We start from the raw sequence: 15,319 nt of genomic DNA on the forward strand, positions 1-15,319 counted from the left end.
TACACTCACTTATATCCATTCTACTCTGGGCATGGTCTTTGTGCTTGCACAGTGAAATAAATGATGTTTGCAATATTGCAGCTTCTTTGACCTTCTCCAGAGATAACGTTTTCCTCCCTATTTCAACAATCATTCCTCAGGTCATTCCCTCAGACTTTGTCAGTATCAAGAACTGCTTGCCCACAATCTTGAATTCAAAGTAAGATCAACATCTCCTGTCTCTCCAGCTTACCCTCTCAATTCTTTGACATCACTGGGGCCTTCAGTCAATTGATCTCGCCCTCTTTTCACTGTCTCCACATCCCTCACACCTTCACTTTCCCCTTGGCCCCATTTGGGTGCCATAGCTAATTATTATACACACTTTGGTCCTTAGCCATTTTGCTCTTTTGTTGCAGTTACCTAGCAAAGCCCAGTTCTAGGTTAATTTCCAGTTTCCCTACATACTGCCTACACCCACAAAGCAGAATGTGGCTGGAGCAAAACAATCAACTTTATTGGCTGCTCTCGTAAATTCATGTTCTCTAGTTTCTTGAGAGCCCTTAAATGCTGCCTGGAAATTCTATTACATGTCTCTGCTCCTTTCCCTTTCCTTTTCCCTATGGGACTACTTTACACCTTCCCCGTCTCTCTCCTCAAACTTCCATCGTGCCCTCCCTCATCCTAATTTTCTGCTTCAGACCTTGATTCCTTTTTCACTAAGAAAACTGAAGCAGCGAACAGACCTACTTGCTTTCCTATGACACACAAAAGTCCACCTGCATTCTGCATCCAGATATTCTTCCTTTTCCTGTCTCTTCTCCTATTTCCAACCTGTTCACAGGTGTCCTAGATCCCATCCTTTCTCACTCAAAGACATTGCTTCAGTAATTGTTCTCTCTCACTCCTGCTTCATAAAATTTCCTTCTTTACTGGATCATTCTCATCAACATACATACACACAATTATTCCCCGTTCCCAACTTAGAAGGTAACACAACTCTCCTGAATCCATCCATATCAGTGTCATACTGTCCCATTACAGCATCATTGTTCGCAAGTCTGTCAAGATGATCATCTCTCATGTCTCTTTTGCCATTTCTTCTTAAATCTATTAAACTTTTGACCTCACCATCCACACAAACTGCTTTGATCAAGGTCATCAAGGAGTCCCAAATTGTTAAAGCCCCCAGTGGTCTTTTTTTCAGTCCTTACCTTACTTGAGGAAACTCCAAGAGATACTGAAGGACAGGGAAACCTGGTGTGCTGCACTCCATGGGGTCAAAAAGAGTTGGATACTACTTAGCGACTGAAAAACAACACCTTACTTGACACAGATTAGTCCTTTTCCAGAAAACATCTTTTTCACGTGTCTTCCAAGGCAACACTCCCTCCTGATTTTCCTTCTATCATACTTGTCTTTATCAGTCCTGTTGCTGCTTATTTTCTTATTTCCTTGTACCTTGAAACAAGGTCAATCCTTAGTCCTCCTCTTTTCTCTGTCCATGATTACTCATTTAGAGACTTCATCAAGACTCTTGGCTTTAAATGCTATCTCTATATTGATGACTCCCAAATAATATCCCTTGCCTGCACCTCTCTCTGACCTCTAGTTTTAAATATCTAACTGCTCACTAAACATCTCCACATGTCCAAAATGAAATTCCTGATCTTTCTAAATTTGCTCCTTCTACAGTCTGTCCCATCTCAGTAACCAAGGACTCTATCCTTCTAACTTCTTAGGTCAAAACTCTTAAAGTTATCCTTGACTTTTTCCTCTCTCAAATATCACAACTAAACTGTCAGCAAATTCTGTTACCTCTGCTTTCACAAATATCACCAATTTGACCACGTCTTACAACTTCCATCACTATTACCGTTCTCCAAGCCTTCCTTCTTATAGGGATGATTAAAATACTTTCCTAACTGGTCTCCCCACTTCCATCTCTGACCCCTATAGTCTATTTTCTAACATAATAGCCTGAGTGAAACCTTTGTAAGTTAAACCTGCAGTGGCTTCCCAATTCTATTGCTGCTAAGTCGCTTCAGTCGTGTCCAACTCTGTGCGACCCCATAGACGGCAGCCCACCAGGCTCCACCGTCCCTGGGATTCTCCAGGCAAGAACACCGGAGTGGGTTGCCATTGCCTTCTCCAACCCACGAAAGTGAAAAGTGAAAGTGAAGTCGCTCAGTCGTGTCCAACTCTTTGGGACTCCATGGACTGCAGCCTACCAGGCTCCTCCGTCCATGGGATTTTCCAGGCAAGAGTACTAAGTGGGGTGCCATTGCCTTCTCCATCCCAATGCTATTACCCTAAGGTAAAAGCCATGATCCTTAAATGTCCTATGAGGCCTTGACCGTGCTCCAGTTACCGTCTCATCAACCCCTCTCCCTCTCATTAACTTGACTCTGGCCACGCTGGTCCCCTTGGTATCCTTTAACAAGTCAAGCAGCCTCCTGCATCAAGGCTTTTGAGTTTGATGATCCCTCTTTCTGCACTGGTCTTCCCCATATGTTACATCACTGTCTTCTTCACCTCATTCAGTGTTCTGACTAAATTTAACTCCAGCAAAATCATCCTTTATAACCCTATTTAAAAGAAGTGCTCTGTATTAGTTTGCTAAGGCTGCCCTAACACGGAGAAGGCAATGGCACCCTACTCCAGTACTCTTGCCTGGAAAATCCCATGGATGGAGGAGCCTGGTGGGCTGCAGTCCATGGGGTCGCTAAGAGTCGGACACGACTGAGCAATTTCACTTTCCCTTTTCACTTTCATGCATTGGAGAAGGAAATGGCAACCCATTCCAGTGTTCTTGCCTGGAGAATCCCAGGGACTGTGCAGCCTGGTGGGCTGCCGTCTATGGGGTCGCACAGAGTCGGACACGACTGAAGCGACTTAGCAGCAGCAGCCCTAACAAAATACCACAGACTGCTAAACAATGGAAATTTGTTTTCTCGTAGTGTGGAGGCTGGAAGTCTAGGATCAAGGTGTTGGCAGGTTCAGGTTTGATTTCTTCTGAAGAAGGTTTGACTTCTCCGTGTCCTGCAGATGGCCACCTTCCTCTATACAGTCCCCATGTGGTCTTTTCTCTGTGCATGAGCATTCCTGATATCTTTCTAATGTCCTAATCTCCTTTTCCTATAAAGATATCAGTTAGATTGGATTAGGACTCTAATGATCTCATTTTACCTTAATTTCTTCTTTAAAGGCCCTGTCTCCCAATAAGATCACTTCTAAGGTTCTGGGGGCTAGGGCCTCAACCTATGAATTTTAGGGGGTTGAGAAATAGACACAATTCAATCCATAACACATTCCACCCCCATTTTCTTTATATCTCTACATAGCACTCACCACATTATGACTCACCATTTTCTTTCCTTGTTGGATCATTGTCTGTCTCTGCTACAATTTCAGTTCAAAGAGGGCAGGGATTTTTGTCAATTTTGTTCACCACTGTACCCTCAGTGTCTAGCACTGCCTGGCACATAGTAAGTAGTGAAAAATTTTTTTAATTAATGAGTTTACATAGTTTGGAGTCATTGAACTTGGCAGCTCCTAAACCCTCTCTGTCTTCTCAGGGCTGTTTTCAGGCAATAAGCATTTATTTAGCACTTACTCTGTACCCAGTATTGTGCCCCAGACTATGAGTAGTTTACAAGATCAATAATAAAAATATATATATATATATATATTTGCAATGGTATGTGCTCAAAACAGTTACAAACAAGTATATATAAGAGGAAAAATAATAGTAATTTATGGCACAAACTTTAAGTGCAATAAATAGATTAGTTGGTGCTGAAGGACACAGGGAAAACTTATCTATAAAATGAGGATAACAATCCTTATGCTTGATACAGGTTTGTGAAGATGAACTATGGTTATAGTTTACCAAACACTTCTTCATATGTTAAATTAGGAAAATATTAGAAATCCACAAGAATTAAGAGACTTCTGGGCTCACATAAACGCTCTTGTGGATGAAGAAGGAGTTAACCTGCCTGGCAGTGCACAGGGGTCTGATGGGTCTGGTCAGCCAATATAAGCAGATGGCTGTGATGTCATTCTTGTAACATGATTCCTTGCTGGGGTGCACCGGTGGGGCATATTGGAGCCTCACAGAGGAGCCCCTCTCTAGCCTGCCCACATAGTTCAATTTACTCTCAATAAAAATGCAATAAAAGGCTCACTTGCCTTCAGACTGTTGAATGCTTGTGACTCCAGATTATTTGGAATAGAAATCCTGACTGACAGGATTTGGGAGAAGAAGATGGATGAAATATCCTTAAAGCAAAAAAGCAGGAAATGAAGGAAATAAAGTGGTTGTATTTTACCAAACTGGATGGTAGTTCAAAGACCCTGCAAGATTTTGGAAGGTATAAGCCAGGGCTAAAATAATCTCTAGTAGCAAATGATGTTGTGTTCCTAATACAAGGTGGTGGAATCAAACCCTTTCTTCTAAAGATTCACATGACTTTGGGGAAGCTGGGCAACACTAACTGCCACCTCTTCATTATCGTAAAAAGTCTAAACTTCCTGAGTCTCAAGATTGGCCAGTTCGAGGGCATGCTAATGCTTCTCCCATATTATGGCATTATCCAGAGTGTTTAGCTCGGGCACTAAAAACGTAAAATCAGCTTGCTGTGTATAGTGGTAATAATATTTTATTTAGCTTTTGGATTATCTACAGGTTTCAGTTATCTGCATTGTCCCCTGTTAATATGAATAATAAAGTGGCTTTAATCTGAAATCATAACACATGCTTTCATGAACTGCATCCATTGTCTCCCTTATTTCTTTTACTTTTATCATCCATCAGATCTGAAGAGTGTATGGGTTTTATACAAAAGACACTAAGCACAGGAGTCCTTACTCTCAGTCATCTGCCTTTCCATCCCACCACCAATCCCACACTGGCCTAGTCTGATCTAGCATAGAGTTTGGGACACTGATGATATGATGATAGGCGTGGTGACAGCAAAGACTGTAGTTTCCGTTTATGATCTTGACGTCAGATACTTTCAGAAATAATTTAAACATTCCTAACTTGTGCTTAATGTAATTTTATGACTTTCTCACTCATAAATTTAATCCACACTCAACTGTTTTTATTTCTAGGCCATATAACCCTTTATAGGGTAATAAGTACTGTAATTTTACTACCCACAGTATAAAATAACTCCCTTTTCTTATTTGTCTCTCTTGGCTTCAGGAGACTTTCATTGGTTCTAATGTTGATAACCAAATTTGTGCTGACCTACAAAAGTAACTTCATTTATTTTCCCTTTTTAGCATAGACCCAAATGACCTAAATCTTTAGGCTGTCTATAAATAATCATATATATAAATAAAAATAGTCTAAATTAAATTATTTTGAGTTAATCTGATGAAAAAGGTGAGTAGACAGGAAATAGAAAGTCAAGACAATAATTACATTTTTGTGATTGGTTATCTATTTGCACGCCTTTTACTTCATTGTAAACTCCTCAACTGAGGCTGGGTTTTATTCCTTTTTTATCTGCCCAGTATGTGATTCTCAAACATTAATGTGCATCCAGATCAGCTGGAGGGCTTGTTAAGACCAATTGCTGAGTCCCACCCCCAGAGTTTCTCATTCAGCAAGTCTGGAAAGCAGTCTGTGGGTTTGCACATCTAACAAGTTCCCAGGTGAGGATGATGCTGCTGGTCTGGGAGCCATACTTTGAAAACCACCACCTTACCACATAGAAGGCTCACGTAAAATGTTGGTTGAATTGTAATAATCCAATTGCAGGAAGACATTGGACAAAGAGGCCAGTAAGGTATTGGGGTAATAGCTAAGGTACTGTTACAGAGAGACCTCAAGTTAAAGTGGCTTAAATATGATAACAGTTTATTTCTCACATAACAGTCCCAAGGTACATGGGCAATCCAGGATAGAAAGGCAGTGCTTCTTGCCAAGTCCAGGGACCCAAGATAGGGGTTGACCCTCCCCATCTTTCTCTTGTGGCTTTCATCAATGGGTCCAACATGCAGTTCCAGGAAGTGGGAGGAGGAAGTAATTTCTGTTTAAAAAGATGTGAATTGGAAATTTCACATGGGACTTCCCTGGTGGTCCAGTGGTTGAGACTTCACCTTCCAATGCAGGGGGTGCAGGTTTGAAACCTGTTTAGGGAGTTACGATCACATACTTCTCCTAGTCAAAAAATCAGAACATAAAACAGAAGCAATATTGTAACAAAGCCAATAAAGACTTTTGAAAAAATGGAAATTGCACATAACACCTTTGTTCTATCCCATTGGCTGGAATAAATTTATACCTTGCTGCAGGGGCTGGGAAATGTAGTTCCTACCTGTGACTATGTGCTCTGCTAAAATGAAGGGTGAGAGTTCCATTCCAAAAGGGAAGAACGACAGGCTGGATACTGGGGCATAGTTAGCAGTCTCTGCCACAACTTTACGGCAAACCTATGTATAAAGGGACAAAAATCTAAAATACAATGAGAGTTTTTTATGTATCTGCACATATTTTCTGGGAGGAGAGGAGGGATAGGGTGGGGTGGAGAAACATTTATGCTTAATACAGAGGTTTTTACTTTGGAATTAAGATGGATTGAAAGGTAACAACTCTTTCATTTACCTTGACGAGTCAATATGCCAGTACATCAAAAGGACATTGAAAGGTTCTTTCCCCAATTCCTCTGTGGCTGATTCATGTTGATGTATGGCAAAACCATCACAATATTGTAAAGTAATCATTCTCCAGTTAAATTAATTTAAAAAATTAAAAAAGAAGAAAAAAAAAAGGAAGAATATGGAAGAAGAGGTGGATTGATGAATATGAAGTTGTAGAAGGTGTGATAATGGCATTGAAGTCATGATAGTGGCTGGTGCAGAAAGGACAGTGGGGCAGAGAATGGGTAGGAGTGATGTACACAATGGTAGTTATTGTAGAACAGTGGGAAGGAAATAAGGAGGAATACACAGTTGCCCAGGAACTGGCAGAAGACGCTTACATTGGCTATCATAATGTGAGACATCAAGGGCGACTTGAAGAGAGATGAAACATACACAGGCATCAGGGAAGATCTTGAAACAGCAGGGATGGGAGAGCTAGAAGACTGCCAAAGTTGAAAGGTCTCAGGAGGAGGTGTGTTTTGCTTATTTGTTTCTCTAGAGAATAGTAGATGCAATAGATAAGAGAAATGACAGCAGTAGCTAGACTGGGCATCCATTTAGATACGGGCAGTGGGGAGGAGATGCCCAAGAGTGAAAGCACATGCCCCTTCTGCATGATGTGGTGCAAACTAGTTACCATGGAATTCTTCGTACTTAGCTTACAGGAGTTTTAAAGATGATTAGAAAGTAGTGAGTAAAAAAGGCAGGCCTAAGAACAAAGTAATATAATAGTTGTTGACTGAGCAACAACCAACCTCAGCAATTCCACTATTAATTAATCCCAGGAGAGAAATCCATCAGAAAGCAGTTTGTGGCTTTGAATTCCCATCAGTACTCACCTCCCCTTCCAATGTAAGAATAACCCTTCTGCCTGGTTCATGGTGGGAACACTTCTATCCCCAGGTCTGGCTCCCATGTCACGTCTGGACAAGCCACAGAGTTAAAAAAAAAAAAAAAAAGATCACCAGACCTCCTTTTGGGGTAGAGGCTGCTGCAAACTCAGGAAACTCTCTGGACAAACTATTTGAACTGACAGTTGCTCTCAATGAGCTTCCTCGGGGGCCAGGCTAGTGTGGGATGTGGTTGTAAATGCCAGGCCCACGCGCATCTTCATCCTGTATTCACAGATAGGACCGGGGACATGGCTTTCTTCCCAGGAGGAGTCTGTACTTCAAAATCTTATTGGAAAAAGGGATTAAGTTGGATATGATGAGTAAGACGGTGACTATGTAAAATCAGATCACTTTATTCTAAATAGAGTCCTATAAAGTCACATCATCTGCTTTTTGGAAACACTTCTAGAAAATCATGACCATCAGCCTGTTTTACAGTGTATGTGGGCAGGACTGGAAAGGGAATATTTCAAAGAACTACTTTGCATTCCATAGAGCCAACATGGTTAAATATCAAATACTAAATATTCTGTCTGAGAGCCACTGAGTACAACACTTAGAAGCCATATTTCAAATAATGCCTTAGTTGATATACCCTGAAGATATACAAGACTCAGAAGACTTTGGTTCTAGTTGCTTGTCTGCCTCTCACTGGCTTTCCATGCTCATCTCCACAGAAGAAACGGGGACTCTGAGGGTAGGGATTGTGTCTCATTTCTAATTCTTGGCCTATTCTAAGCAGATAGGGCCTGAAAAACAGGCACTCCACAAAGTGCTTGTTCATTGGACACAGTGGGCAGATCCACATGCAACTTACTGCCAGTTTTGTTGGTAAAAGTAATCCAATAGTGACAGTTTCCCATGGTTCAATCTAATATTTGCATTCTCGTTTTGTTTATATACTGTGTAGCGTTGCTTTTCCCTAAATGCAAATTTCATCTTTCTGGGTCATTTCCTAGTTGAGATATGAAAGTCCTTTCTCTTATCCTATATCTGTCTTATTTCTTCCCTAAACATCTTGGTAATTGTTCATTTCTATGCTCATCCAATATTTGCTAGCTAGTACCTCTGTGTGTGGGCTCAGTGGTAAAAAAAAAAAAATCTTCCTGCAATGCAGGAGATGCAGGTTCAATCCCTGGTTTGGGAAGATCCCCTGGAAGAGGAAATGGCAACCCACTCCAGTATTCTTGCCTGGAAAATCCCATGGACAGAGGAGTTTGGTGGGCTACAGTCATAGGGTGGCAAAGAGTCAGACACGACTGAGACTGAGCCTGATATCTGTGTGTCTTCCTCTACATTATAGGCACATTGCATTTCCCCTGTGCCTTTCACAAAGCAGGCCCTACATAAACTTTTGTCATAATGTTGAATCTCATATCCGAGGATAAGTCACTAATGCTCTGAGCCAGTTTCCTTCCTGGAGAAATAAGATAATCCCAGCCTGGCCAATATAGCAGAACTGTTGAAAGTTAACATATGAGGGCTTAAATGATTAACAGTAAAGCCTCCAGGTTGACTGTCTATGGGGGTGTTTGTTACATGCTAGCAATAGGCAATCTGTTTTCAGCTCAATTACAGGGAAAGTTGACTCTTCCCAGCCAAAAAAATTTCCAAAGTCCCCCCCAGTTGACAGAGTGAAAAGAGAACATTCGTCACACAGGGAGAACACATAGTCGATGAGAACAGACACAGAGTCATCATGTTAAAGAGACCAAGTGCTGCCCCACAGTACAATCCCTTTACCTAGTAACATAGGCACACGGTGCTGGACAGAGTGGACTGCAGGAAATGAAGGTGGGGAGAAATCAGCCTAAGGAACACCCTGCATGCACAAACTAAGACCTTTAAGGGAATTATTATAAGAGCACTTAAGGAAGAAAGGAAGCAGGGAAGGAGATGTGAAGACTAAGATAATGGGACATGCAGGAGACAAACAGAATCCAGAGTAGTCAAGAAGGGGCATGCCACTTCCTTGGGCACATTTAGAGTTAAGAGGTTCCACTGGGTTCCCAACTAGAAGAAACTACAGACTAATGGCAAATGTACAAGTCTAGCCAAGTTACTGAATCTTTCTTTACTTATTTGAAAAAGTAGCACTAATAGTTTCTGTCTTATGACATAAACAGTAAATGAGCTATTTCATATAAACACACAAAGTACCCAGCAGACAGCAAGTACGTATGTATTCTTACTATCTAAGAAACTATAAATACTAAGTTGTATCTGTATCTTCTGGGAAAGACTGAAGTCAGGAAGAGAAAGGAATGACAAGACAATGGTTGGATGGCATCACCGACTCGATGGACATGAGTTTGAACTAGCTCCAGGAGTTGGTGATGGAGAGGGAAGCCTAGCATGCTGCAGTCCATGGGGTCCCAGAGCCAGACACGACTGAGTGACTGAACTGAAGTTTGGGAAACTATCAGGCCTGTCATTCTCACCTAATCGCTTTGCTATCTGCATGAATTCTCCAGTTGAAGAATTCTCCAGGGAGAGTCCTCAACTGTAGGTGCTTGACGTCAACTATTACAAACAAAATCAGTAAGCTGAAGCCTTAAAGCAGCAGTGTCCAAGAGACATTCCTGTGATGACTGAGATACTCTCATCTGTACTGTCCAAGATGCTAGTCACTAGTCACTGAGGCTGTTGGGCCCTTGAAAGTGCTGCAGAGGAAACGAATTTTTTATTTATTAGCTTTAATTAATTTAAATTTAGATGGACATATATATCATATTGGACAGTTCAGCCTCAGAACATGACCCCAAACACACCAGAAGACATTGTGCAGGATCCACTGTGGCCTAGCAGCACCCTGGATCAGATGACCTGACTCAACCCTTGGAAGCTGGACTCTCTTAGGCAAATTACTCAACCTCCTATGCCTTGGTTGCATCCTTAATAATATGAGACTGACAATAGTTTCATTTTATTGGTTTATGAGAGCTAAATGAGAGAATTCATATAAAAGTAGTTAATTCTAGCATACATCAGAATTCCCTAGAAGGCTGTTAAAAAGGATTGCTGGGGTCATCTTCAAAGTTTTGCTTCAGTAGATCTGGGGTAGAGCCAGAGAATCAATGGGTTCCCAGGTGATGCTCATGTTGCTAAGTCAGGGACCACATTTGGAAACATACTGTTCTAAGATGTTGAGTGCCTGATACAGAGTGAGGACTCAAGTATTAGTTCTTGTTTTATGATTAGCACTTTTATGGTCTGCATCAAGAAGGTTTCTGAAAAAAATATCCATACTTCATTAAGACTCTCTAGCCCATGTTCTGACATTATTTGGATAGATGTTTACCAGGCACCTACAAAAGGCAAGATACATCCACTGTATTCTGAATGACAGTCCCTCAACATGGATTGGAAGTAGGGCTTGGCAGGGGGCAGAGCTACAGAGCACTAAGTTACCTGAACATTATCACCATCATCTAAATATTTTTCATCATTTCAACTCTCCACAAAACATACAGGAAAACAATTAAAATCACCTTCTGAGAGAAGCCACAAGTTGGATTTCGCTCTAATTTTTCATCTTGATAAAAAGATTATGTGGAGGCCTGTAAGTGCTAAGTGGAAGGGATGTGAAAATAAATCCAGGTTCTAGCCTTGGCTCCTTTATCAACTTACTGAAATCAAGGGGTCACCTCTCTCAATCATTATGGACTTGGCTATTAGATGTGATGAGTCCTCAGGTCACTTTCAAAGAATAACAACAGGATTCTCCCGAGCCCAACCTCATCTGCACAGGGATTTGCTCCTTAGAAGTTATCACAAGTCTTCTAGTTTTTCTCCTCTGAGATTCTTTCCATGGTGCCTTTAGTTCTTTGGATAAAAAATGTGTTAAGGTGGTTAAAAAAAAAAAAAAAACACAGACAGTTTGAAAGATCCACCTTTAATTTAGTCATTTTTCAGGATTCATACTAGGATTTCTTTTAAAGGCAAAAAAAAAAAAAAAAAGAGCCTTGGATAAATATGCCAGGAGGCTGTAAGACTCTAGACACCCCTTTTCAAGTAAAGATGCAAAAAGGATCTTTTAATTCGGATTCTGGGAGGCAGTGTTAGGTGTATTAATATCTACTCTGATAAAAAGACCACTCTATTTCCTTCTCTTTAAGAAATGCGAGTAAAGATTCTTTGCCCAGCATGCTCATTTCTCATGTGTAAATGGTGATCATGGTACTCACTGACAAAAAACTTACAATCAATTTCTGTTACAAAATCAATCAGGCCCTGGTGTGGTGAATCACAATTATCATTTCCATTTTCAGATGTGGGAAAGGGAAGTGCAGAGAAGCTAGGTTTTAGAGAGACTTGCTACTACTTAGACTGAAGCAGATGTGAGATGAGAAGCTTCCACTTAATGGGAAAATCCAACTCATCGGGCCAACTACTTTTTTTTCGGTTGTGCCACATAGCACGTGGGATCTTAATTCCCCAACCAGGGATCGAAACCGTGACCCCTGCAGTGAAAGCTTGGAGTCAACCACTGGACTGCCAGGGAATTCTCAGGCCAACTGCTTTTGTAGTCAGGCAGAATATACTTTGAGGTATTTCTGAGGTAAGCATAAGGAGACAAAACTTGGGACCTGCGTTGGGGATTCTGAGCAGCAAATGTGATCAAGTTTGGCTGAATCCAGATTTAAATCTAGCAGCTATTAGTTGACTTGCTGATATAAACAGTATCAGTAGTTCAGGTCTGTATTTCCAGTTGTTGTTTATTCACTAAGTTGTGTCCAGCTCTTTTTTGACCCCAAGGACTGTAGCCCACTATGTTCCTTTTTCCATGGGATTTCCTAGACAAGAGGGTTCTTTACCACTGAGCCACCTGGGAAGTCCTATATTTCTAGTTCAGTTCAGTTCAGTTCAATCTGTACTCATCTTCAAAATAAGAATGCTTGGGGTCTCAAACATGCTGGCGTTTCAAACATGCTTGGGGTCTCAAACATGCTCTCTATGTGTTGATGAAAAAAGCACTACTTAGGAATAAGGAGTAAAGGTTTTGATCTTGGATTTGCTTCTTACTTATGGAGAGATACTGTACAAGCTAACAGTACTCTCTGAGCCTCATGTTCCTCAGATATAAAATGGCAATTCCTCTCCTATAGATTTCATGATGGGTTGATGACATTAAATTGAGGGACAAATGCAAGGAAATACATATCAAGAACATAATCCATGGACCTGGGCTTTAGTACAATAAATAAATCAAGTTGAAATAATTCAACCTTCTCAGAAGGTTATATCATGTATCTCTGAATAAAAAATATAATAATAATACTTTCTAGAAAAATCAGTGTGGTCTCTTGGGAAATAAGCAGATTAAATACAATAAAGCAGGGATCATCTCAGTGACAAATGACTTATTTTTATGAGCTCTGATATGAGATCTGAACACAAATTGGTCCAAATGGCATCCCAAGGATTATAAGTCTAAGACTTCTACATATTACTTTTTAAAAAGGTTGGGATAGATATAGGGAGCACCTGTGATGGTAAGGACTCCAGAGAGACAAAAAATGAAACACCCATTGGCCAAATTAACTACTACTTACCTCAATCATATTTGTGTCAATAAATTAAGGCCAATGAGCATGCATCAAATAATTGAGGATTCAGATAGTTATGCCTTCTGGGTGTTATTTTATTTCATTTTTTTTTTGCTAGAGAATTTGGGTTTCGGAACACTGCTTTATTTGAAACCTACAAATCATTATTCATCAAATGAAACCAATGATCAGATGTACCAAATTATGTGTTGCTAAACTCTAATTGTTTGCTTATGAGAAAAGCTGCCTTTATCGGAGTGCACAGACCACAAGATAGAAAAGTCTTTTTGTGACTCACTGAAACTTCTTATAGAAAGCCCACCAATTTCTTCACCTCCTGGCACACGGGATATGCTAATTCTTTGGCTCTTGCCGACCCAACTTGCAAAACTTTCTCTAAGTGGTCCTTGTTCATCTTCAGTTTTTCAATCTCACTCTTAATTGGAGCAAATTTCTCAATCACAGCATCTGCCACCACCAGCTTGTAGCGAGCAGTGTCCATCCCAGCGCTGCGGCGGACCACCTCCTCCACGGGGAGCCCGGCCACTGCTGCGTGAATGGCCACCAGGTTGGACACGCCTCCTCGGCTGGCGGGCTCGTAGGTGACCTCCGAGGTGAAGTCTGTCATAGCCTTGCGGAACTTCTGCACTATCTCCTCTGGGCTGTCGGTTATTCTGACAGTGGCCAGTTTATCGGGGTCTGATTTCGACATTTTGGCAGAGGGATCACGCAGGGACTTCACCTTCTTCATTGATGCTAGGTAGAAACACCAACACACATCCCAGGGGAAAAAAAAAAAGATGTAAACAAAATAACAAAACACCAATAGGAATGTCAGTGTCTACATCTTAAAAAGCAGTGAGAACATCAAATAGCTTCATTATTTTTATCTGATTAAATAAATAACAAACATTCATTGTAAAAAATTCAAGCAATTTGAGCAAGCATGAAAGTAAAGGTGTACTATAATCAGAGAAGGCAATGGCACCCCACTCCAGTACTCCTGCCTGGAAAATCCCATGGATGGAGGAGCCTGGTAGGCTGCAGTCCATGGGGTCACTATGATACGGCTTATCGTATCTGAAGTCGGACATGACTGAGCAACTTCACTTTCACTTTTCACTTTCATCCATTGGAGAAGAAAATGGTACCCCACTCCAGTGTTCTTGCCTGGAGAATCCCAGGGACGGCAGAGCCTGGTGGGCTGCCGTCTATGGGGTCGCACAGAGTCGGACATGACTGAAGTGACTTAGCAGCATGTAATAAAATGTTAATATTTTGATCATATTTTCATGCATCTTTTAATGTATATATACACATAAAAACATATAATTTTATACAAGTGAATTTGTATCAGCTATACCGTTGTGCCATGCACAGTTTAAAAAGTATCCTGTTTCTTTCCTCTCTGCTCTTCCCTATTGGCTAATCACCCCCTGCCTAAAACTCCTGCCCTTCCTACCCCCATGCCAGTTTTCACAACCTATGGCATCTTTCCATTTCTTTACCATTAATTAGGTAAGTAATTACCAACACACACACAAACACACATGCACGCGCACACACGAGAGTGAGAGAAGTGACGTTATTGCTCTGATAGAATAAAAATGTTATGCTGTGCTTTATAAACCAGTATTATTAATAATTGCCTAACTTATGGCTATTACAGAAACATATAAAGTTTATATAGATAAAGTAAAATTGACCAAAGCATGAAAATAGTCCTTATTGCTAAAAGAAGGTTGATTTCAATGCATGGGGGGCCCTAAATATATTTGTGTGAACTGTTGGAATACCTTAGGAATTTATATCCACCTTCTGCTTCTAAATTGATACTAGGCACATGTTATATTCTTTAAAATGCAGTCAGCTTAATAAAGAGGGGCAGAGTTTAGGTTCAGTCATCTCTGATCCTGCCATAAGTTAACACTGCTACCAAAATATTGATACCTCGATAAGATTCCAGACTAGTATAGCCTTGCAAGCCACAGGTGAGGTTTTGGACTCAGTAGGCAGAACTGTATACTCCATCTCAGTTGTGCATTGTGCATAAGAAGGCAAAGTACAAGGATCATCAGCACCTTCTTGGTTTATCTAGATTATGATCCAGTGGTTCTCACTCTTAGTACTTTTGTTCTACTGTGAACAGAGAAGGCAAGGTCAGCTGGCTTTGGAACAAGAAGAGCTTGGTGTAGGGTCCAGCTTCCCAACCAGCTAGAAACATGACTTGGGCACAAAGCC

General features: G+C 40.9%; 1 protein-coding gene and 1 long non-coding RNA gene across 7 annotated transcripts in view; both read right to left on the reverse strand.

Moving 5' to 3' along the window:
* Window positions 1-5,824: 5,824 nt before the first annotated feature.
* Window positions 5,825-7,815, reverse strand: LOC147376187 (uncharacterized). 2 transcript variants are annotated; one of them, XR_015160824.1, is made up of 3 exons: window positions 7,476-7,815; window positions 6,312-6,448; window positions 5,825-6,154 (listed from the first exon to the last, which is right to left on the reverse strand). It is a non-coding gene; the product is annotated as an uncharacterized LOC147376187 (long non-coding RNA). The 2 variants fall into 2 exon arrangements; XR_015160825.1 differs by having other exon boundaries at window positions 6,312-6,426; window positions 7,476-7,609.
* Window positions 7,816-13,152: 5,337 nt separating this feature from the next.
* WARS2 (tryptophanyl tRNA synthetase 2, mitochondrial) overlaps window positions 13,153-15,319 on the reverse strand; it is a 101,201-nt gene continuing 99,034 nt past the window's right edge. For all 5 annotated transcript variants that reach the window (XR_015160823.1, XM_086392138.1, XM_086392140.1 and 2 more), the window contains one exon: window positions 13,153-13,834. Coding sequence is in view for 3 of the 5 variants with exons in the window: in XM_086392138.1 (XP_086248264.1) it covers window positions 13,386-13,834 (449 nt within the window). In the remaining 2 variants the exon portion in view is untranslated. The remainder of the gene's footprint in view (window positions 13,835-15,319) is intronic.

The sequence above is a fragment of the Bos grunniens genome, chromosome 3, assembly GCF_055505025.1.
Source record: "Bos grunniens cultivar Pamir isolate PY7600 chromosome 3, Bosgru_T2T1.0, whole genome shotgun sequence".
In the NCBI taxonomy this organism is placed as follows: Eukaryota; Metazoa; Chordata; class Mammalia; order Artiodactyla; family Bovidae; genus Bos; species Bos grunniens.